A 26,139-nucleotide genomic window follows, 5' to 3' on the forward strand; every position below is an offset into this window, starting at 1 on the left:
CATCGAGTCCTGAGGCAGTGTGGTGGTGATAACCATCAGAATGTGTGACCCAAAAGCTTTATCAGCGCATAGGAGCCTAATGGCATTGCAAAGTACAGAATCGTAAGAGAGAGATTTTCTTGATTTTCTTTCTCCGAGATTCTTAAAACTTATTCGAAATTAATTGAACTTTGCATTTCTGCCCCAAATACGCGCGTTTTTTAAAGTTCTGGATAGTCTCACTCTCCACATGCAGTCCCCTTAATGTCCCCTGAGTTGTAATTCAAGTGTGCATGATGGCTGGTTTATCATTGAAGACAGCGTTACAACAGTTGTTGGTGAACACTGTTACGGTGGCAGGCTGTAAACTGACAATTGTATTTTCCAAATGGCATTAGGGTGTTTATGGTTACAGCTTTCTGGGCTGTCAGAGGGTCGGACATCTTTGCAGAAACCGATGCGCTGACTACTAGGAACCATCGAAAATTTATAAATGGAATTATCTCACTGAAGTGCCATCGCTGGTCGGTCTACGTTCACGAATCAATTTGTAAAATGTCAAGAGTTCAGAATTATTTCATTCGTGAGGAGAACATTTAAAACAACCTATTCTGTTTTTTAAGCACCGCAAAATGAGCGCCCAAAACGAGAATTAACAACACCAGCTTCGAGAAACTACGGCTGAAGTTGGAATTTAACAGCTTGTCAGAATTGTCTTTAGGACCCGGCGGAGCGTTCATATGTAACTGGACATTGTGGCTCCATCTCAGGAAGATTGCTATCTCTCTCTCCTCCTCCGTCCAGATCTCTGCTGGGCTAAGACTAACCTATCCATCCCAATTTGCTCTCTATCTGGATGTGTTTCTATACCGGCTGATGGACTTTATTGAATGAGGGACCAGAGTGTATCCCCTTCACTGCAACTTGGTCCTTTTTTTTCTTGCGCCATTCCGATGAATGCTGCGCCAAGCAGCCCTGCGTAAAGTCAAGCATCTTGTATGGACTCTAGTCGTTACTCGGAGGCGCTTGTAGGAGAGAAAGAAAAGATCCCACGATCGGGTTCTGGATCGTTATATGGAAGAAAATGCCGCATTAGTAAGACGCAAAAGTTTATGTAAAGTTGGAAAACCTCGTTGTCTTTACGCAAAAACATACGTTATATGCTCTCTTAATATTTTGCAATCTGTTTTTTTTTCCACTTTTTTTTTTTTTTGCAAAATGTGTGCAAATTAAACGGACAAGGGATCCCGCGGGACATTAAAGTATTTTAGCAACCACTCCTGGCTGTAAATAACTTGTTGAAAGAGCAGCTTGCCCCAGGAGCGCATTAAAATGTGAGTATTCTTTTGATCGCTATTCATTTTCCCCTGTGCATTTTGTTGCTTATACTGCCTGTTGAGGAAAGCTGTCCTGCAATGGGCAGTTAGACATATTGTAGGGAGCAATTTCACGGACTTAGAGGAAATCAGGTTTGAAGTGGGTTAAATGACCAATAAATGCCTTTCGTTGAGGTTAACATTTCAAAATTCCCCTTTATATTCCCCTTCTCGAAGAGTTTTATTGAGCATAGGGGGGCTTTCTTTCCTTTACAAGATATGGAAGCTGATAAATGTAGAGGAGTGTCTTCTGCATCATCTTTATCTGACTGTGGTAAACAAATGAATGCCACTTTAACCTGGTGCAACAGGTCAGAAAAGTCTAACTGAGGTGTGTCTCGCCTCTGCGCAAAATTCGACCCAGAACATAGAGCCTACAGCTATTGGTAAAGTTATTCCAACTTTAATGTTTGCCTTTTACTTTGCAAAACTGAGTCTGTCACCAAATTAGATACCTATATCAGTAAATGAACCTTGCTTTAATCTCTGATAAATGATGAGGATTTTGAAATGGTTGCAACATGCTGCAAATTTTTGCCAGGTAGATGACCAGAATTTGAAGAACTCTGAATAATACATGGCTGCAAGTTACATATATGATATTACTGTAGGCTGCCTGACTGGCTTGTTTCTGGCTCTGGCTGGGAACATCATAAAATCATAGCCTTTCTAGAAACTGGCTCTTTACATAAAAGCATGTGGACTCCTTGCTGTAAATAGCAAGTGAGTTAATGTGGCTGGAGTTGGAGTTTATCAGTAATATCTTTTATGACTGCATGTCTCAGGGGCTGCAAGAGAGAGATACAACTAAATGACTGAGAAAATAATGAGAAATTGAATGAAGGATTCAGATAGAAGAGTGAAATCAGAGGACAAATGTGTACCAACGCAGACAGGATTCTGCTTGCCCGTTGATCCCACTGTGACTCATATTGAGGGGCTATTTCTTGGCTTGGAGAATGTTGGAAGCATTAACCCATTTATTGTTGCTCTCATTTTTCAGAAACAAAGCCTCAGTCTGCTAAAATTGGCAGTGAATCAGAAGTTATTGCTTGGAAGTCAACAAAATCACACAATGAGGGGCTATTGTTTATGTGCAGATCCAAAATCTTGACCAGGTGTACAGAACATAAAGGACAGACAATAAGTGTTGCAAAATAATTCACAGACGGAGCCTCATGCTGTCTTGTCAATATTTTTCTTGCTTATTTAATAAAAAAAAAATATGCATTTGTAAAAATCTATCATGTAATTACATCTAATTGTAATATACACATAAATATCTCTCATTTCAGCAACTTGGACAGCTCTCTTTTACACTGGCCCTAATATGAGGGCCACAAGGCAATCAGAAACGAACACAAAAAGCAAAGCCTTACTTTAACCCAAACCCGATGAGTTTTAAGTCTTACTGTGAGTTTGTTACAAATATAAGCTACAGGGCACAGCTGCCTGCTTACTTTTAAAACACTCTGCTATGCTTGAGCTGCCTTGGGGATGGAACACAAGCGGACACAAGGGGGTGTTTCAGGGGCTTCAAAAACAAGTGAAAGCAAAGAGACATAGAGGAAGAGAAGTGAGGTGGTCACCCTAAGCTGTTCATCTCCCTGCGTATGGAGACCTGCTCAAATATTTATGACTTTTAATATAGAATCTGAGCTCATATTTTTTCCAGAAATTATGACATTCCAAGGTTTCGCAGTGCATTTCTTGAATAGCACCGCTGAGCATAAGGCAGAGCTGTGAGGATGGGGGAAACACAAGTCGAAGACTATGATTTTTGTCAAAATAACCTTGGTGTCAGTCGAGTAGATAGTCAAGTCAAATTAAGTTGTATCTCACATTTCATGCACACAACAATTCAAAGTGCTTTATATGAAATAAAAGCATTGCAGCGTGGAGTGGAAGAAGCATTAAGAATACATAAAGAATATAAAAGGAAATAAAATAATTAAAATGATTAAAAACAAGCAACAGTCTAGATAAGTTAAAAGATACCGTGCAGATTTCATGCATAGACACATGAGAAAAGAAATGTTTTTAACCTGGATTTAAAAATGTCTACATTTGGTGAAAGTGTAATCTCCACTGGCAGTTTGTTCCACTTGTTTGCAGCATAACAGCTAAATGCTGCTTCTTCATGTTTAGTCTGGACTCTGGACTGGACCAGCTGGCCTGAGTCCTTGGATCTAAGAGCTCTACTGGGTTTATGTTCTCTGAACATATCAAAGATGTATTTTGGGCCTAAACCATTCTGGGATTTGTAAACCATCAGCAGGCTTTTAAAATCTATTCTGTGACTGACTGGAAGCCAGAGTAAAGATTTTAAAACTGGTGTGATGTGTTCAGATCTCTTAGTCCGGGTTAAAACTCTAGCAGCAGCGTTCTGGATGAGCTGCAGATGTTCAATGCTCTTTTTGGGAAGTCCAGTTAAAAGAGCGTTACAGTAATCGAGTCTACTGGAGATGAATGCATGGATGAGTTTCTCCTGGTCTTTTTGGGAGAGGAAACCTTTAATTCTGTTGATGTTTCTGAGATGGTAAAAAGCTGCCTTGGTGACAGCTTTGATGTGGCTGCTGAGTCATATCTGAGTCTATCAACACTCCAAGGTTACGAACTTGGTCAGTGATTGTAAGGTCCCGAGTTTCAAGATATTTACCAACGCTGACCCTCTTCTCTTTGCTACCAAACAGAATGATCTCAGTTTTGTCTTCTTTTAATTGTAGAAAATTCTCTCTCATCCAGGTGTTTACTTCCTCCAGACACTGACACAGTATGTCTGCTGGGCTGCAGTCATCTGGTGACTGAGACACATAAAGTTGTGTATCATCTTCATAACTGTGATAATTGATGTTAAAGTTCTGCAATATCAGACCCAAAGGGAGCATATACAAGTTAAACAGAAGAGGTCCAAGAATTGACCCCTGAGGGACTCCACAAGTCATGGCCACTCGCTCAGATTCATAGCTGTTAATTGTAACAAAATAACTCCGGCCTTCTAAGTAGGACCTGAACCAGTTAAGGACGGCTCCTGAAAGTCCAACCCTGTTTTCCAGCCTGTGCAACAGGATTCTGTGATCTACAGTATCAAACGCAGCGCTGAGATCCAACAGAACCAGGACTGAAAAATAGATAAAGTGATGTTTAGGAATAAAAGCAGCCTTTTTGAGGTTTTAACTGGAAGTTAGCCTGCAGAAATATTCTGTTTGGCAAAACAGAGATGTGACATATTTTGTATTTGTAGCTTCTTCTTTCTTTATCTGATATACTTTACATTACATTACATTACATTACGGTCATTTTGCAGACGCTTTTAACCAAAGCGACTTACAATAAGTGCGTTCAACATCGGTAGGCAAAAGAACTTCAGGTCACAAGAAATCATAAGTGCATTTCCTTCCAATACCAAACAGCTAAGAGCAAAACTAGTGCTAGAGTAAGTGCGATAAGTCAGGTACCTCAGCCTCTCACCAACTGCACACCAGTCACAGCGGGGTGGGGATGCAAACCCTGGTTCGGGTAGGGGAAGGTTAGTAGCAGCCTGATGTTTGAATTACAACAATCTGATGAGGTTATGTGAACATCCTGATACTTTACTTTCATGTGTAGAGATTTTATTACTCCAGGTGTCAATGAATTGAATCCACACTCCTATTAGCTATTAGTTTCCTATTAGCTATGAATGTTCCCTGTTAAATAGAAATAAGATTAGTGACCCCTGTCACCTAGCACTGGTACCTAATTTGACTGGCTATGAAAGTCAGCCTCAGCGTGATGAAACGGTGTGAGGGAGTGTTTTGATAGGGTATAGGATGTGTGCCTTTGTATGAGAATGTGAAATGAAAGCGGTCTATCTCATGGTGCATCCCGGATCAGGGACTGACATTTATATTTATGAAATTTGATACATGAATCAGTATAAAAGAAATGGCTTATTCATCACTCAGAGTTCTAGCTGTGTTATCAAATTTGTAATTGGCCTCTTGCAGGGAGTCTTGTTGATTGACATGAGCATATTCAAAGAGCCAAAATTCTTCTATCACACCTTCGTTTTCAATAGTTTCTTCCTTCCTCCCTCCAGAGGTCTGTCAAAAGAAGCTTGCCATCCATACTTTCTGACATGACTCACTTTGAAGGGTCTGCCGAGTCCAGATAACAGAGCAGATAATATCACCGGCTCGACTGAACATCTTTTATTACAGTTGGAATGTATTCAAGCCTTTGGTCATTTTGTAAAAGGGGCATTACGGGCTTGAAGTGGAGAAGTGGTAATTGCCATAGATGTGGTCAAAACCCATTAAAATTGGCACAAACTGAACCAAGACAGGATGACTAAATTAGAATATTGAGCTCTAATGCTTCCTTATGAAGGCAGGGAACAGTATGTGTTCACACAGAGACACATGACTCTTCAGCAGTAGTTTATGTTGATAAATATAGATTTTTTTTTATAAATTTGATCTGAAAACCTCTTAATATCGTGACAGAAACCCTGACGTATTGCACTGCTCTAAAGATAAGACCTTCTACAGACTTCATATCCTTGGTTTCCTCAAAATGCTATTGTGGTAATGACTGCTGCAGCCTGAGGAGCAGACAGCACCGCTGGTGACCTTAGAGTTACTGATTTAACTCCCATGTATATCCTGTGGGAATATGGGCGAATAGATTAACATCTTTATCTCAGTAACTACTACCGAGGTGCCTTTGCACAAGGCATTTCACATCCAGCGACTCAAACAGGATCTTCTGTGTGAGCACTGCATTTATCTCATAATATAATTATGATGTAATTCTACAAACTTTTTAGATGTTGAGAACGAATAACATGTTTGTCAACATTGTGATCAGTGTAGCGAAAGGTTGCATTGAAATTCTTTACAGTTATTCACGAAAACATCTTTTCACTCCTGCAAAACCACAGATCTTCTGAACACAGTCCACAGTAACTTGACTCCCATTTAAAGTATTCCTCCATTAGAGGCAGTGCGTAGTCACTCTATTTTTCCTTCCCCGAACACACTTTTTACCTGAGACTTTAAAATTGTGTACGTCTCTACTGACTGCTGCCAGAAACCATTACCTGATGAATTACACCATCTTACTGATGGCTTGTGATAGCTCTGAAGAACATACAATCCCTCAAATAAACCATTTCTGTCTCACAATTTTACTTTAATATTTCCCAGATGCCTCTGAAGGTGTTGAGACAACCACAGCTCCACATAAAGGAGTCAGAAGATTCAGAAAAAGCAATAACTTAAATGCAGCGACTTGACACATGGAAATAAGCCTCTTTGTATGAAAATCGAATGGAGATTATGCTTTGCAGTGCAAGTTCGATTTGAATTATATACAGTGATTTTGGCAAGGTTATTATTGAGGGATATGTACAAACAGAGGAACCTTGCATTGTGTTTGTCTACATAATACATTCATGTGTTTGTGAGTGGATTGTGAAATGCATTACTTATTCACATAAGGGCTTCTAGCCCTTTTTAAATTGTTAATATTATTGTGTTTCAAATATTTCTTTGTATGTACGTGATCTGTCTAGTTCACCAAACTGTCATTTTCCCTTGTCTTTTAGGATGGTGGCAGTGGCAGATGACACAATTGACAGGAGATCAAGATCAGACATCTGCTGACATATGAGAAGTGTCACTCCCTCTACACATCACATCTGACCGTTTGTTGACCTTTCCATCAACTATCACCACCAGCGGAGGCATTGACTTGTTGACACACCTCATCAGCCAGGCAGACGTGGTAGCAATCAAAGACAAAATAACTGAATGTGGGCTAATGGTCGCCTGAAGCAGCCCACACACAAGTACAAGATGCTGCCACTGTTCCTAAATGCTCCATCACACTTTTCAAACCTGCAGCTGATTTAAAAGATTTTTAGTCGTACAGTCGTCATTTCTGTGAAGACGTAGAAGCTTTAAGGAAAAAAGAAAAAGAAAAAGAAAAGGGGCATTCTACAAAAAAAAAAAACATAAAGTAAAAGATCAGCAATGCTTTGGCTCATATTGTTCACCCTGCAAGCTGTGTGCACCAGTGTGACACATGCTATGCAACACTACCCAGCGGCATGGGGACACTATGACGTGTGCAAGTCCCAGATCTATACTGAGGAGGGCCTTGCGTGGGACTACATGGCCTGTCAGCCAGAAGCCACAGACATGACAAAGTACCTGCGAGTGGCCCTCGACCCCCCAAACATCACGTGTGGAGATCCGCCAGAAACGTACTGCGCTTTGGTGAGTCGTAACCTCGCCTGTCCCCTGATGGAGACAAATGAGGCTGTAGGCAGGATCACACAGCATACTGGGTCAGGGATAGGGAACAGAGCATACAAGGCAAAGTGCTGCCAGTGCAGCAGAGATTAATGTACACATCGACCCAGTGAGCAGTAAGATACAAGTTCTAACTGCGGCTGAAGCACACATTTACATGTACCTACATTAGTGCATTTGTGTGTGTGTGTGTGTGTGTGGACAGATTTGCACAAGCAAAGAAGGACGGAGAGCAAATATATGATCTTGTTCATCAAAACACATCATCTGTATATTAAGAGTTATATGAACTCATAACCCAGGAAAAGGAAGTGCCAAATGTATATTTATAGAAAGGATTTTACAAGCTAAAGTGAAAATTACACAAACGCATGCGTCAGTGAAATGACAAGTGGGATTCTGTCAAAAACTCAAAAATTGCTTAGAATGATATTTTCAAGTTACGCTTTACAGTAACTGCCCAGATCACACTCAACCCACACACACAACTGCACACAAAGAGTGGTGGTGATGGGGTAATTGCACCGGTGATGTTATAATGCACTGCTTTCTTCCGCACTCGACAGTGTTGTGTTTCATTGGTCCTTACCAGCCATTATCAACAGTTCAACCCCAGGCTGCATTTGTTTAGAAACCCACTCATAGTAAGCTGCAAGAGCCCATAGGCTTTAAAGTGCTTCATTAGAAGTTGTGTGCCTGCCCACTGAGGGTTCCTGCAAGAAAACATTTACCAATTAAAATGGGCATCTTTAAAAGGAGAGTTTTTATTCCCGCCGCGCCAGATGGCATTGAGACATTTAATGCCACCGTAGGATGAAAAAGGAGCAAGTCTCCAATCACGTGGGACATTCTGTGGATCTTTGTATGAAAACAAAATTTTAAAACCTCACTGGCCCATCGCATCTTGATTGAACTACATTAACATCACGCAAAGAGTATATCACATATTTTTTCTCTTCATTTCACTACATTTTACCCTTGTAATTGATGGTTGTTAGAGATGCCTCATCACAGTTTCATCTGTCTCTGCTTTTTCTTTTTATTTGAAGACATTTTATTTACTGGAAATTGTAATTATAATTTTATATATATATATATGTATGTTTATTTACATAGCTATCAAATTTTCTCACTAATTGCATTAGACGAGCCAGACACGTGTGGGTGATGATGTAATGTTGTGTGAGCCTACCTTGAGTAAGACACTGCGAGCATGCTCTGTTAGAGTTTCAGTCATTCGTTGCTTGTGTCAGAATTGCACCTTTTCGTTTTATTTCAAGCTTGGCTTCATTTGGTGGCTTACTCAAAAAAGAGCCATGGTGATGTGAGACTTCTGATTAATGTATTATCGGTCTGACATGCCATCAAATTTTAAATACATCAATATTCCACATTAGAAGATGGTTGGTAAGTTTTTTTTGTTTTTTTTAGCTTGGCCAGGATATTAGTTTTTCTAAAGCTTCTATAACGTAACAATTTGTTCAGTGAACTGCCATAAAATTATGTAGGCTGCCCTTCAGATGTGTGTTCTCCGTTCACTCTCTAATGAGCAACAACCTCTCAAATTGACAGTTTGTCCTATTCTGTCCAAACACCATTAAAATGCTGTCATGTTCACTTGTTTCTCATATTTAGTGCTAGTAAGATAGATAAACACCCTCAGCAATGTTCTTAAATTCAGCCTCAATTTTTCTTTTTTGAATGCTGATATTCTGGATTTGCAAACATTTACTGAATGGTAGAGTTAGAAGTTTAACAGAGAAAGGAATGTAAAAGCTTGAAAATCACTTGAAAAGAGTTACAATTTTTTAAAACAGGGATAAAAAATAACAGTCAAAAGCAAGTAATAGAAAGAGTATGTGACTAATGCATTACATATGTTTCCAGTTCAGAGAAGCCATTTTGTCACCACATAAGATAAAGGCAAACGTTTTAAACAGTACTTTCAATGATTGAGATGTAAAAAAAAAAAAAAAAAATATATATATATATATAAATATATATATATATGTCTGCTGTAACAATGTTGACTTTGTGGTTTGAGTATGCAGTATTTTTTACATTTGTCAGCAACTCCAAACATGTGTACGTTGCTCTGACTTCTGGAACATCCATCCCCTCTGACATGAATTTGAGGTCATCATTGTCCAGTTTATGAGGAACACACAGGCTCCCCATGGACTTGTTCAGATGACTGTCGTGTGTTTGATCTGTTTATACACTTAGCTGGCACACAGGTAGACTGACACCAGTGACCTTATCCACAGCTGCTTCCTGAGAGTTTGTCGTAGATGAGAGGAGCATGCAAATGAGCTCTTTCAGCCAATCACTAAGTTTCTTGCAGTTATGAGTCCAGTCTAATAAGTTTCCCCAGGAGATGATTTGCTTCATTCAGGTTGGTCAAAGAATACTGGGTGGCCCATCCCCATTCCTTCTCTGTGCCTCATGCTTACAGTTATCCTCTCTGTCACTCAAGGATGTTTCATTTTATTCTAACTAAACTCTGTTGCCACAAAATTATGACAGAATTGGAGATTAAGCATTCAAGCAAACATATTTTTGAGATGAACTGACAAAGAGATCATTTTTTGATGTCTTGTGACAAATGTTGTCCAAAATGCACGCCGTCAAGAATAGGTGTTCTGCATCAGGAAGTAAGCCTTGTTTTTATTTTTAGCAGCAGACCTGCAGGGGCTCTTCAAAATGTTTGGGTATTAAACCTCTTCTCCTGCGGTGCACTGTGACACTCACTGTCACTCAATGTTGTTTTAAGGTCTGTTTTACTGTTTAACGTGCAGCGTGCAAGTGGTTTTCAACTGTAAAACAATTATAAAACTGCACTATGACTTAGGAGGGCAATGGCAAGTTTGGATTTAACTGATACATAGTGTCTTCCAATTGCTTTTTCAAATTTGTGTGGCATTTTTGTCAGTCATGCTTCTCATTGTAATTAATTTAGATAAAAGCACGCCATTCTTCAATTTCAATATAAATTGTCCAATTTGATGCATTTGAATAGTTGCCGTCAAAACAGTTATTTCATCACTGCGTCATATGTAGGTGTGAATGCAAAGCAAGCTTCCTGAAATACATCTGCATCTTAAATCTCTTATAATAATTTTTGATATGGTTAAAAGACACAGGATTGTTCTTAATTAGAGCACCTGTCTCTGTCTCTTAATTCCAAATCACATTTGGCTTTGGTGGATTTAAGATCAATTTACAAAAATGACAATTGATTAACTGACTTTATTGAGAAAACAGCTTCAATTTTTATGCATTACAGAGTTAAATTAAATTACTTCTTTTCACTCCTAGAAAAAAAAAATCTGTATGTTCAATAAGATACAAATCAATAAAATAAATAACATCCTTTTTGGGAAATAGACTACCCTGTCTATAACTGCACTGGTAATAACAGAGCAGCGTTTACATTACACCCAACTGACTGGTGATTTGAACTACACTGAAAAAAACAACTCATAAGATTTACTTAAAAAACCCTTTGTAAGTATTTGCACTCAAATGATTTAAGTAAGATTGAATGCTGCAATATCAAGTCAATTTTACTTACCATAAAACACAACAGTTTTGAAGATATTAAGTAACATTTACTGAATTACATCATTAATTACATTTATTTAAACAAATTAAGTAAAGTTTACTTGTTTCTCATAGGCAGGAACATCATTTTACTAAAACTTTTAAGTAAATTCTATATATCTGTAGTATTTGCTGTTATGGAGTGACTTAGTAGATTTTAACAATACACTTTCAGAGTAAAGTTTATGTAGTATTTCTAGGTTTATGTACATACAACTATTAAACATTTAAATTGTATGAGGAAACCGAAGTAAAACTTCCTCTTCCCCCATAATTCATGTATTACGTTAATAAAATGTTTAATTTTACTTAAGAAGCTCTAGTTCTAACTGAATCTTAAAAATACAAGGCAGAAATTATGACAGTTACTCTAATAGAGTTTACTTCACCAAAAAGTCACTTTTTTCAGTGTAGAGAAAAACTTTGAAGAAGAAAAGATTGAGGGATACTTTATCCTGCTAGAAAAATGTGGAATCTGGCAGTTAATCACAATGAAAGCATGAGAGCTTTCTATGTCCAGCCATACTGATTGAACCACATCACCATGGCAGTTGTGTAAACAGTCCCGAGACTTATTCAGAGATCGTGTTTATGCCCGGTACTCAGGGCATCACCAAACCAAACGGCCCACTAGCAGGCTTCAGATGGATAAACAAGAGCTCCCTCTAAGCTACTTGGAGACTGCCACATTGTTGATACAGCAGCCAATACAGCCAACTTATCTTTGCTGGCATTAATGGGAGTCATTGTGAACTTTAAATCTGTGTCTAACATGCCAACATAAACTAACATAAAAAAGGCGTCATGAGCAGAATTAGATTATGAACTAAAGATCTTTGCTTCAAACATTGGCTGAGACGTCACCAGAAAAAAATGTGAATCTGCATCATATTGAACTGACATCATACTGTCATAGGTTTTCTGTCATTTTTTTGGTTCTGTCTTTGTGTTACTATATTGGTCTGATTTTCATGATTTGTGTGTTAGGCTTCCTTGAGTTCATGCTTTGGTCTTCTGCGTGTCTTCCTTTTCTATGGTCATTTACATGACAAGGATCTGTCAACGAACAAAGGAAAGGAAAGAATATTGAAACTGAGAGAGCTAATGAACTAACACCGGGCAGGTGGTGGTGGTTAGCTAACAGAACACAGGCATACAGGGAGAGCAGAGAGCATCTGAGAGGATCCCAAGATCAAACATAAGTAATAGACATCACAAGGCAAAACCCAAGGATAAACTTAACAAGGCCTAACTCAGACATCATGGAAATCAGAACAATGAAGTAACACAAAGCCAGAACCAGAAACATAACAGAAACTAACACAATATGTCAAAAATGGGTTTGAGCCAGTAAAATACTTAGTTACAGTTAAGAAAGGGTTGTGGTTTGGGCTAAATCATATGAGAAAATTAAATGAAAAAGAAATCAGCATTGAAATTTCAATGTTCAGTCAAGATCAAGGTCAAAAGAATTATTTTTGAACCAACTTTAACCAGGTGCTTTTTATAGGCCAGAGCTACATCATTGCATCACTGTATGCATCATCACATTCTTACCATAAACTCTCCACACAATGACCCTTTAGTGACATTTTTTGCTGCTCATTAAATTGATCTACAGCTGCATCTTGGAGCAATGTTTTGCAAGTTCACACTTCACATGAACTAGTTCAAAGTTCACTTCACACGAAATAAAATTGGACTAATACATGTTAATCAATTAGCATTTGAAATTCTAAACTAACTGTCCCAAAATGAGTTAGTTCACATTGATTTACCACTTTAAGAGCTCCTCTGAATAATCTTCTCTGTATAGTATGTACAGCTATGAGGTGTTAAGGTGTACTGGAATGCGGGCACCATGGCCATCTAAGCAGGTATACACATATCTGCATTTGTCTCTTTCATTATGAACCATGAAGATACTCAAGGTATTTTTTATTTACAACTTTGCCCTTAGGGGTCACATTCATAATACCCTTCCTATCAAGGAAATTATGCCTCTGCAGCATTAGATAAAACATTAATGACTCTAAATTATCATAAAATGTGCAGCTCAAGCTAAATTTATAATGCTTCAAACAGGATAACTTTAAAAACAAACAAACAAAAAAAACTGTGCCATTGTAATGGTGGAGTAACATCAGCACAGCTCTACTGCATGATGGTCAAAGTGGGCCCTGCCCATCAAAATACACCTAGATATTAAGCACTTTTCAGTCTTCAGCCAGCTTATTATCCACCAGAGGTGGTTAAGCAGAGAGCTTTGCTTTAGAACCCTTTTTTTTTGGCAGTTGCTAGCGTATTGTCTTCTGTTTGCTGCGTTGTTCTACATTTGCCAATAACTGTACATTGCCTGTAATTTTCCTAATACAGTTCCATTAGTTGTACATACAGTAGTCATGTATGTCATTACTTTGCATCTATTAGCAGAGAACAGCCTTGTTAAGTTCAATTTTCAAAGAAAATGAACACTGCCCATGAAGCTGCTCATATTAACGCATTCATGCACAACACTGCCTTGGAAGGGGGACTTTCAACGCCTGATAAAAACTACATTGGTAGTTTGGTAGAGTGATAGAAGTACTGGGTTTGGTTTGGTAGAGTTGTGAAAATGAATTAAACAGGCCGTGGTATCTTTACAACAGTGAAACCTTTGTTAGACATTCCACTTTGGCAACAAGCGTCTTCTCTTTTTTCTGGGTTGTCACGGTGGGTCAGTCTGTTCAGCTACAGACTTAACAAACTCACAACTTTTATATCTGACCTTTACTGAGAGCGCATATGTATGTTACTGTTAAAATTAATTATATATTACTGTTGATCACACTTTTTATTTTGTTTTAGCTTTCCTTTTAGTTCATTCTGAACTTCCTCAAAGACCACAGTGCAAGGTGAAATGTACATTTTCACCCCCACTCAAGACTTTATCTTTAAGTTTAAACAGCCATTCATTTACATATGCTTATAAATGTCTTAGTAAAACATCATACTAAATTTATAAACAATATTGAATGCACACAAGGGCAAGATTCACAAATGGCAAGTGAAACTTTAATTATTAATTACTGACTTTATCTGAACAATGATAATCAATGATATGGAAAATTTCCCTCCATATTAAAGCAGTCAGATTAGGCAACAATGACTCTTTTCCTTTTTCATAAGTTTCTCTCTCCGACAGAGAGTTCATACCGGGGCTAAAAGGAGAAAAAAAAAGTACAATTACTTCATAGCTCTAAGAAGAATTGTGCTATTATTGCAAACATGCTCTAAAAAACATAATAAAGTATTTTCCCTTTATTAGAATAGAAGAGAGGACTGATCACCTCAAACTGGCTTATTCCTTTTTCAACCCACAGTTGTGTCTGAAATCACTCCTTTGCTCATACACAGTATTTTGTATTCTCCTTATTATAGGTAGTAGTCACTCAAATGAAGATTTCTTAGTTTCAACATTATGGGTCAGCTGTAATCTTGAATAACTTTTCATTTTATGTCAAACTAAATCTGAACCTCCATATCATGAACTGTCTATCTCAAGCTGCTGAAATATCAAGCAGTTCAGAGGTCAAAGCCACAACTGTCATTGCCCCTCTTTGATCTCTGTACCCCTCCCTCTCGGTGGGAGATTCACTCATCCATATATTTGTTTGGAGACAGGGAACAGTTGGAGCGTTTAACTTGCCGTCACCCGGGTGCCCTTGACTCTGTTCCGAACTGGCCCTGCCCAGCACATCATCACCGCACCACTGCGTACCAAGACACCGAGATGACATGCAACATGTCCCCTGACTCCAGGAGAGGGGGAGAGTCATCATTTATTCTTTCACTCGCCTGCCACCGTCTTTGTCTCCTGGCTTTTTAATTTCCCTGTCCCCTGTTTTCTGTCAGATGATGACGCATAATATCCATGTCTTGTTTGAACATGTGGAGGCAGGACGCTTCATATGAGCTGAGCACTCGACAGATAGAGATATGCTGGCATTATTTCCCTGGATCTCTGACAGGTTCATTCTCGGAGGGTTGTAAATACAAAGTCTGATGAATTATGCATTGAAGTATAAAAGAGTGTTATGGGATTAGTGGCTTGAATATACAGAGTCTTTACAGAAAACGTAAGAGTTAGATGTATGTGTTTGTATGAAATTAAGCTCATACAACTCTACTGATAAGTGCTTCATTCATCTGTTTTTTTTTTAAAGCAGACAAAAGCCACTTGACATTGGTGTAACCATGTGTATTGCTTTTCTAATTATAAAAACTTATTTTTTCCCTTGGGTGCCTTTACGCTGTCCACGTTTACTATAACCAGAGCTGAAAAGACAGTTTTCAGTGTGTAAGACTCATTGCACAGTTTTGTATAACATTTTACACTCACTCCACTCCACACTCCACTACTCTCATTGACATGACAGACCCGAGCTGCTTTGTGTGGCACACATACCCAAGTCTTGCTTCAAATTATGTTTGCGCTCTGTGCATAAAATGATGTGAGTATATGACATATTTTTCCACTTAACACAGCTGGGGTTGAGAGATGGAATTGAACAAATCAAAGAAAATCCGAACCCATTTTATATTAATTACATGGTAAAGCAACTTAACATATTTTAACTGAAGTCTTGTGAAAGTCCTGAATCCTATATTTATATCAAGTATACTGGGTAATGACATGTCAGATCACCCGACCCATTCACATCATGGACCTTCTTAATAATGATAAGACGAAGAAGACAAAAAAAAAAAGAAGCAAGCTTAATCATGAATCTTAATTAATCTTAGTTAATCTTAATTAATTAATCTTGAACATCCTCTCCATGAGACTGTTATTGGAAAACAGAGTCTCTTCAGTCAAAGGCTTCTTCAGTTTGGATGCAAAACGGACCGCTACAGGAAATCTTTCCTGCCCACAGCCATCAGCATCTATAACAAGTCCTTGAATTAATTGAGTTACATCAACATTTAATTTCCCTCTGGGATAAATAAAGTATTTTTGAATTTGAATTTGAATTGAATAAAAGAACAAACAAGCAAACAAAAAAATATCTGAAAACTTTCGATAAATTCACTGGTCTTTGCAAAATTTTAAAGGTCTGCTCAGTACTGTGCAAAAATCTGAAGGCGCCCATTAATTTTTCATACAATGGTTGGAAAATGAGAAATGGGTGCAGCCTTTTTTTTTTTCTATGTGCAAATAGAAATAGAAATACAATATATAAGGCAAATTTATGACCCCTTTTTCACTTGAACACAGCCTGAACCCTCTTAGACAAGCTTTCGTTAAGTAGTCTTCAAGAATAGTTCTCCAGGCTTCTTGAAGGACATCCCAAAGCTCTTCTTTGGATGTCGGCTGCCTTTTGTTTTGTTCTCTGTCAGGATGATCCCACCCTGCTTCAATAATGTTGAGGTCCGGGCTTTGGGGAGGATTCATCCCTCCATCAGACCTGTTGCCACGGATATTCCGTCCACTTCTTGTGTCATTTGGCACAGCTCAGCCTTTTCTCCCCGTTTCCCTTCCTTAAGAACGGCTTCTTACAGTCAGCCCTCATGGACACCATTTCTGATGATGTTTCAGTGAACAATAGATGAATCAACTATTTCTTAAACATCACATGCAGACACTGTTCATCTGTTGTATATAGTTTTTTAGACCTGGCACTCCTTATCTTGTCCTCCAGCTGTCCCGGTTTCTCATATTTTTAATATAACACTGCACACCATGCCAGGATATACCATTTTATTTTAGCTCATAGCTTCTTGAATGACTTTTTTGATGCAAAAGTACAATTTTTAGGACAACTTTACCATTTTATGACTGGGAAACTGTGGTATCTTTGGTATTTTTCACATAACTTTGGTATTTTTCAACGAACAGATTATGTGCCTCTGTGCTCTGTGACATGCTTTGAGTAACAAAGTGCCTGAAGGTAAAATTTAAAATTGGTTCTTTGCTAAGTTGTCTGTTAAGTGTAGATTCTACACTGGTTCATCCCTCGAGCTATGTGTCACGGCTAGAAGTTTAGCCGCCAAACAAACACAGACTCAAGCGCAGACACGGAACTCGAGAGGAATCAGAGTAATTAGTATTTATTTGTAAAAGGAGTTTGTGGAGGGTCGAGAGCTGAATCCGGGAGGACGTGAAACTCGGTGGGAGGAGGGAGAAGGTTTGTCCTTACTTATTTCCAGAGAGAATCCAAAGTTGAGGGGAGGGTGTTGGCTGTGGTGCAAGGTTCCTGTGAGCAGGCAGGTAAGTGGAACAGGCTGATGAGAGGAATCCAACCATGGACATCGGTACAGGCATTAGATTTATAAGATGTCACACAGGGATTCCAACAACTCTTGATCCATTTTATACAAACAGGACTCATTTTACTGATCTACATGTTTGCTTTTTATTGAACATGTTTGAATATTAGTTAGCCCTGTACAGCATTTCTTGATCCTGATTATTATTGTTTGTGGTCATTTTAATTTAGTTCTATTTTTTGAGGGGAGAAAAAAAGAAAGCAGCAAGTCCTAACTCTAATGTCACAATTATTGTTTTGTTTTTTTCAATAATCCATGTCAGCGTGTTCTATGTAAGCTGTTGTGAAGCAGGATGACAAAGATGAATCTTGTTAGCATTTATGAGGTCAATCTCAAAGACCCTCATGGTAGGAAATGAGATATTTTGAGATGATTGAGGAAAATCCTCTCATGCAAACAGATATTTGCTGCTCCCCTCGCAGAAACATGATGCATTTATTAATGGTTTTGTGGTGATTCGCTACTCTGGAAACATTTGTTATGTTGAGCAGTAGTAGATTTTAAGAGGGAGAAAATATCTGTATTAGCCAATGCTCTTTAAACAAAACAGCAAGTGTCAGGTAATGAACTTGAGTTTGAGAGATAATTTGAGAGATAGTACCAACTGGCAGCACTGGTGGTGGCGACTAACAGATAATTAAAAAATATCAGTGGATTAAGTACATTTTCCAGTAGCTTGCTGCTAATTGAATTACAGTCATATTTGCATAGTAAGTGGCCATTTTGCCATATAGTAAGTGGTTTAATCACTTTTTGGTCATTGTTTTGTATGGTCAGCTACTTGAATAATTAATAAAATTTAATTTTTAAAACTAGTGTTTTGCTTTGCCGAAATTGAAGTACCTTTAAACAGACCACTCCCTCTTTTGTTATCCATGCACTCATCAGTCAGCTCCAACCACAAATTTTATCTTTGAGTAGCGCATGTGAAAAAATGCAGCTCTTAGTTAATGCTCACACAGATCTGAGGAAGAATCCGCATGGCTTTACATTAGAAAAGAAAGGGAAAAAAAGTATTAAAAACAGATAAATCATAAAAATAACCATCTTTTGGTATGAATACTATATTTATAATCCCAGTATAAGATAGTGGTACAGGCTATGTCCCACATGACTTGCAACATATGGAGACTGAATGGTTAACTGGACAGAGAACCTTGATGAAGAAGAAAAAAGGAAACCAGTGCCCTTGTCTTGCAAAACAAATTGAAAAGAGAGCTTCAAATTCAGATTTTTTTTTTCTATGTGGACAAACTGTTATAATGTAGAGAACACTTGAATTGTAATTTTCTTTCGTGTCAGCTTGTGTTTGAAGAAGTTTTTCAATTTAAGCTATTTTCAGCAACTTTTTCCGATGCGGTACTTTAAAATGCGCAGAAATAGCATAGATGGAAGCTTGGTCATCGACTACTCTTTATTGTTCCTTTTAGGTGTTAATATGTGAAGCAAATCACTCTACATTGTATTCACTTTCAGATCCCAAGCAAATCAAAATTAAATTTTAAAAGGTCAAAAGAATGGAGCGGTGCTTTTTTTTTTTTCCTTTTTTTTTTCTCCTCTTGCATTAAGTCTAAGGGGCCAGACTTGAAAGAGAGAAATAGCAGTGAGATGACAGGCAACTGTTGTGACCCACCTCCCCTTAGGAAAGCCAGCCATCATGCTGTCAGGCCATATTGATCTCTGAGAAAGAGTGAAAGAGACTGCATTGTTGAGGGAGAGGAAGGCAAAGAGGTAGGGATAAAAGTACAGAAGGGAAAAATGTTCGTTTCCAAAAGTAGTGCTGGTGGGATTTTTATCATGCTCAGAGAAAGGGTGACATTTCAGTAATGCTTTATTTTTCACTTTGGCATTTCAAAATAATAAAAGCCTCTAATAACTATGCAGATTGAAAAGATGGAGGCTAGGTTGAGACAGCGATTTCACTCTTACACGCTCATTCTTTCTTCCACTCCCTCACTTTTATCCAAGTTTCTATCAATTTATTTGAGATGACCCTAGCATCTCATTGCAAATAGTTGAGAACAAAGTCGGCGTCCTCTGATTTCTTCTCAGTGACAGTTCATTTTGAATCAGTGACAGATTTCCATGTGATTTGAAGGTGCTTAAATGAAACTAACAAATCAGAATCAATAATGCATTGATTTTAGAGAAGCTCACTGGCGTATTGTTAGATTGGAGGCACTCTGGGGTAAAAGACTTGTTACTTTCAGTTTAATTTTGTTTCAAACTTTAGGGCCAAATAATAGTAATAATGTGTTGATCAAGCAGAAGTAAGACTTGGCGGAAATATTTTAGGTACCTCTGAAGATTTATGTAACATATGCAACTTGAATTTTAGCTTTGACAGTTATAAATCTTCTAAAACCTCATCTGTGTATCTTAAAATTGCACTTTAGATTTAGAAGTTTTTGCAGAGATAAAACTTCTTATGCCTTTACTCTTTACTTATGAAATTACTCAGAATAGGGCTCTACCTCGTCCTCCTCTTTCAGCATATGGGGATCCATGAATATACTTATCTTATATCTCATATATACTTACCTCATACATATATATATATATATATATATATCTATATATATATATATATATATATATATATATATATATATATATCTATATATATATATATAGCTACATGTGAAAGTCATTGTTTGTCATCGTACTTTCCTGAAACTAAAGCTTCTAAAGCTTGCTAATTAGCATATGTCTTTGTTTAAGCAAAGCACAAACTGCTGAAGGATTGGTGTTTTATGATTGTATCTACTTATAACTTCTAGGTTTCTGGCTTGCAACATGACCTCTAACAATGTTGTTGAAATTACATAAATTATTTTAGAGGAAATTACATGCAATAATGTATATGTTTATGAAGATATTTAGACTGACAGCAATGTCAGCATAGCTTCTTTTAGCTTGAAGCATCCAAAAACCTTGATTGCCTATTTATTAATGTTGCCATATGAGCAGGAATCCTTTGGCTTCATCAAAGTACATAATTAAACCAAACTTTTCCTATATCTAAACAAACTGTCACTACAATACTGTGACAATACAAATGTTTTAGTTAACTCATTTTCCAATAACAGGGGTGCAAATATGTGTATATTGAAAATGGGCAAGCTCGATAGATATCAGGTTATTTTATCTCGTTCAGAAAAGGCTCTTTGTGAAATTGAACACATTCAGTTTGTTGTAACTCCAATTTATTATAAAATGTGCAATGAGCATAGTATATCCTCGAACTTTGATGCCTTTCTGCACCAATGTAGTGCAACCGATGAGTAAAAATGTCTTTTGGTTGTAAAGTTCGAGAGGCTTGTTGCAGGAAACATTTACAGCATGTTGTTCATTTAGACATTATGACGGTAGAATATAGTCATTTATGTGAATGATTTACGAAGAAGACAGAATATATAAGTAAGTTATTTGTTTGTAAAATAAAATCAGTTGCATTCTGTACCCAGCACAGCAAAGAGCAAAAGATCGACCAAAGAGAATTAAACATCCTCTCATGATAGCAATGTTAAAGCTTTTGATGGAACTCTGACATGAGAGCAAGTCTAAACCAACATGCAACAAAGCCTGTGCAGCTGGAAAACTGCATTCAAACACCAGTGATAAATACACAGGTGTATACCCGTGCCTAAAAAAACTAATAGAAACAGCAAATAGTCTACACATGTACAAATTACTTTGATTCAGTGCTTCATAAATAAACACAGACATTTCATGGACATACTCAAGAGCACACACACACACACACACACACACACACACACACACACACACACACGTATTAAAGCTCACCAACACCTTACCCCATGATAATAAGTCGGTGTTAAATTTACCCCAGTGGAGTTCTGCCACATGGGACAGATAATAAGGCCAGGTGTTAATTAATGTGGAGTGCGTTTCCTCTCGTCTGCCGACACCCTGTGAATCCCAATCAAGGTTGCTGCCCTGCATCGTGATGCAGTTGATTTGCCGAGCAGCGTACTTCAAAAGGCCAGACTGGCTGTGCTGCAGCCCTCAAAGGGACTGCTTTGGTGAGGGCTGTGTTCCAAAGGGTGGGGTGTTTGGCATGCAGCAAATTGAAATGTGAGTGCCGCAAGAAGTTTGACTTGTCTGTTTGATCAGATGTCTGCTTCTATATTAAGTTACATCCTCATCCTAACCCATTACCCAAGCACCCTCTGATGTGCCGTTAAAGCAACTGTCTGATGCATGTATCATTTTGTTCACTATATGTAGCTCTACATACATTGCTCAAAGTGGTGTCTTTTGCACAGTTGGTACAAATAGTAATGATGGACATCTTATTTGACCCGTAACCCTTATCCAACACAATAACTTCATCTTTTTTTTCACAAAAAAATGTAAACAAGCTCAACATTGTAGGTGTAAGGTATAAAAATTACACATATCAATAATAATAATCATAATAATAAAGGATATGTAGCAGTAAACAAGACAAGTAAATTTTATTTTACAGCTGTTTGAGCAGAATCACTATAAACAATATGTCTTAAATTTGGTCAGTGTATTTATAATAAGGTAGTACAGCAAAATAATCGGCCACTTCAAGAGCCACCTTTCAATTTTTTCTTGAAGGTTCCCAAATATTACTTGACAGATTCTGAGACAATTAAGTACAGATTGAGTTGAACTTTTAAGATATATTTTTTTTGGAAATGAGATATTTACAAATTGATGGATATTTAAAAAAATGTGTATGGCAATGATTGTTTGGTATAGTCTACGTTCTTCATCTGTAAAATCAGAATTTTTCTACATGAAGAATTAATTATTGTGAACACTCTGGTATTTTATAACCATCATGCAGCACACCAGAGATTTGAAATGATGGAGCTCTCACAGGTCACACATGAAGTCTGTCTGTCCTCAATTCCTCTGAAGGTCAGAAAAATGAAAAGCCTGGCTCTGTTGTGCACCACTCCTGGCCCTCACTGCTGGTCATTAAAGCTCTATTGAGTTTCTGCCAAAGCTCTCACTCCACCAATATCTCACCATGGCTCATCTCAGCTGTCCATTCTGTCTAGCTTATATGAAGCCCTGAAAGGATCAACGTCCAGTCTCACTGTAATCACGTGATCACTGTACCCTTCCATCTTCTAAAACGTTGATCTAGATCTACCAGGATATCAGACTTTTGGCCTGTCCTCTGTGCTTCACCACAAACATATCACCCTTAGATCTATCGAGGTCCGATGTGAGTGCAGGATAAAGAGCACTTGTCTGTAAGTTGATAATTTGTCGCGGTCTCAGATGGCCATCTTTTGACAAGTGGTGCGCCGGCTCACGTCACTGTTATTTTTGTTTACCTGGATCAAGTCCCTGAACACTGAATCACAGCCGTTTGAATTGTCACATGTGAAATTTCTCTTCCTCCGGCACACCCCATGAATGAGGATGGGCATTCGGAGGTGTGATTGAGGGGGATTGGGCCAGCGACAGGTCTGCAGGTGTCATGCAGCAGGTTAGGAAGTGTAACTGCCGAGCAGGGCGATGGGATGATTAATCCAGCAACACCTCTGGTCCAGTGGGAGAGAGTTCTCTCACAGCCACAGTCACAGAAGTCGAGTCACAGAAGCTATAGAATACTGAGCACAAACTAGCAAAGTGCACACAGGTCACAGGCAGACAGGAAGAATGTTTTGGACATCGTTAGCTTCATGTCTGTTCCTTTAAATTTGGTAATTGCTCCTCTTTTGATTGTCTATTCAGGATTTTCACCAAGTTTGCTAAGGTCTTCAATTCTTGTTTTTTCCTTGTCTTGTGTACAAGCAAACATGATGCATCTCTACCATTACTTGTTTTAACTACAGTTTAAAATGGTCGCTAAAACTTGCCATGAAGAAGATGGCTGGAATAGAAGTTCATTGTGAGTTAAATCTGTGTTCTGAGGTTCAGGTCAGAAATCCGTCAGTGAAACTGATTGGTTAGATCGCCTGCACCCATCTTTCAACAGCAGCTGTAATTGGCCAAATAAATTATCTGTTGAGCCCTATCCTCTGTCAAAAGGCACATCAACAGGATCTTGCTTGTGTCATTCATTTAAACATCCGTTTCACACCACATCATGCATCTGTGTGCGTGTACTTTAATCTAAATTGTGTGTTTTCAATTTTTTTTTAGTGATGTTGGTTATCTATGTAGCTTACACGTAACTTGTGTGCGGGAATTCTAGGGGAAGTTTTACTATCAATGGTGATTAAGCATGTGGTTGCAAATCTGCTAAATAGCATATATGGGAGTGTCCATTTCAGAGGGCGAGGTCCTAAATCTGGGTTAATTTGCAACACAGATGCGACCAGCTCATTTCAGTAATGTTCAAAGTAGTCTACCAAGAACAGTGCAAGTCAGTGTGTTATGATAATCAGGAGCCTATTGCTCACAAACGGCATTGCATCTTGTTTCAATTTACAACACAGGGCATATAAGCATGAAGCTTTGATAAATAGACTCCTCTGTGAGTGTCATAAGACTTTACTCTTCTGTTTAACTGTGTTCCAATTTGTTATTATTTATCTATAGCCTCGGGTCGGACTGGACACAAAAGCAAGAAAGAGTCATTAAGGCCTGATATACGGCCAAATAATAACAAAGAAAACCTTTTTGGACTTACCTTCAGTTGAGGGGCCAGAGCCGTCTCTTCTTCCTGAGACGGCTCAGGTCCCTCAGTCTCTGTAGTGATATGATGTGCATGTTTTATCACACTATCATTGCACTATCATGCACTGTTCTATGCGGTTGTTTGCTGGGGGAGTTGCACTACAGACAAAAACTGTAGGCGCCTGGACAAACTGGTAAAAAAGGTCAGTTCTGTTGTAGGCAGAAGGCTGGACCCTGTCAGTGCTGTGGTGGAGCAACGGATGAGGAGGAAATTGTATTCTGTTCTGGAGAAGAATAATCATCCTCTCCACAGCATCCTGGCAGGACAGAGGAGCAGCTGCAGTGAGAGGCTGCAGGACTGAGACGTTCAGGAGGTCCTTTGTTCCCACAGCCATAAGGCTTTTTAACAGTCCCTGCTGAGTTCTTCTCAAATTGATTGATTGATTTTTTTTTTTTTTTTTTTATTTATTTAGTAATTTATTATTATCATTATTAGTAGTAGTATTTTTATTAGAATTTGTATTATTATTGTTGTTGCTAATATACAATCATTGTAAATATTTATAATTTTTTTGAGCTACTTGACTAATTTGAATTTCCCCCAATGGGGGATGAATAAAGTATTTTTTCTATTCTATTCTATTCTTGGAATGTCATAAACAGTTGTTAGTCCAGAAAATGAAAGATTGTGAATATAAACCTGCAGTGCATCGTGACATCCTCACCATGTGGTAATGTTTTGCTCCTTTGCATTCGGGAGGGTTCACCAATTAAAATGTGGATGATATCCCAAAAGCAGACGCATCCATTAAAACTAAAACAAATACCAAAGGACAAAGAGCTTCAAAACATTTTGGGTCAACCAGCATTTCATGACTCCTTCCAGTGGGTGATTCCGGTTCTCGTTTTAGTTCCTCCAGTGAAATAAAGATAATGTGGCCTACAGTCTACAGTGTATAGTTATCTTCTTGTGGCATTGCAAAAAAAAATGACATGAACTGATCCCTTTCGAACACTCTTACCTCCTCTCGTGTAACACCTGCCTCTCATCCGTGAGGCAACTAAAGCCATGTCAAGCGTGATATTTAAGACAAGCTGGTTTTTTGGGAGGCAAACAATTATGAGATTATTTGTGCGCCGCAAAGCAGAGTAAATAGGTCTGTGTGATTCATTCATTTTTAGCCAAAAAATCAAAACAATTAGACAAAACATTCACGCAACACAGAAAAACAAGAAAACTAATCTGTGTCTAAAACCTAGAAATAACTCTGACGTTATGTCACAATTTAATATTGTTAATTTAAAAATCCTAGTGGAAACAGTTCGGCATCTGAAATCAACAACTTGTTCTCTGGACATAATACCATCCGACTTTTTAAAAACTGTTTTTACCTCAGTAGAAAGTGATCTCCTACAAATAGTTAACAGCTCACTGGCATCAGGCATTTTTCCCAAGTCACTAAAGACAGCTGCCATTAAGCCACTCCTAAAGAAGAGAAGTCTAGACGCCTCTATGATGAACAACTACAGACCTGTCTCTAATCTCTCTTTTATATCTAAGATTATTGAGAAAGTTGTATTTAACCAGCTCAACGACTTTCTGAATGAAAGTGGAAGTCTTGATAACTTTCAATCAGGCTTCAGACGTCATCACAGCACTGAAACAGCTCTGGTCAAAGTGTTAAACGACATCAGGTTGAATACTGATTCTGGTAATGTTTCAGTCCTGGTCCTGTTGGACCTCAGCGCTGCGTTTGATACTGTAGATCACAGAATCCTGTTGCACAGGCTGGAAAACTGGGTTGGACTTTCTGGAGCGGTCCTTAACTGGTTCAGGTCCTACTTAGAAGGCCGGAGTTATTTTGTTACAATTGGCAGCTATGAATCTGAGCGAGTGGCCATGACTTGTGGAGTCCCCCAGGGGTCAATTCTTGGAC

The 26,139-nt window shown here is 38.2% G+C and overlaps 1 protein-coding gene across 2 annotated transcripts in view; it reads left to right on the forward strand.

The window, feature by feature from the left end:
• Nucleotides 1–7,318: 7,318 nt before the first annotated feature.
• LOC142398785 (netrin-G1-like) overlaps nucleotides 7,319–26,139 on the forward strand; it is a 65,327-nt gene continuing 46,506 nt past the window's right edge. For both annotated transcript variants that reach the window (XM_075482957.1, XM_075482959.1), the window contains exon 1: nucleotides 7,319–7,618. In XM_075482957.1, the coding sequence (XP_075339072.1) occupies nucleotides 7,373–7,618 (246 nt within the window). In that variant the 5' untranslated portion in view covers nucleotides 7,319–7,372. The remainder of the gene's footprint in view (nucleotides 7,619–26,139) is intronic.

Source organism: Odontesthes bonariensis, chromosome 14, assembly GCF_027942865.1.
Source record: "Odontesthes bonariensis isolate fOdoBon6 chromosome 14, fOdoBon6.hap1, whole genome shotgun sequence".
NCBI classification, from domain to species: domain Eukaryota; kingdom Metazoa; phylum Chordata; class Actinopteri; order Atheriniformes; family Atherinopsidae; genus Odontesthes; species Odontesthes bonariensis.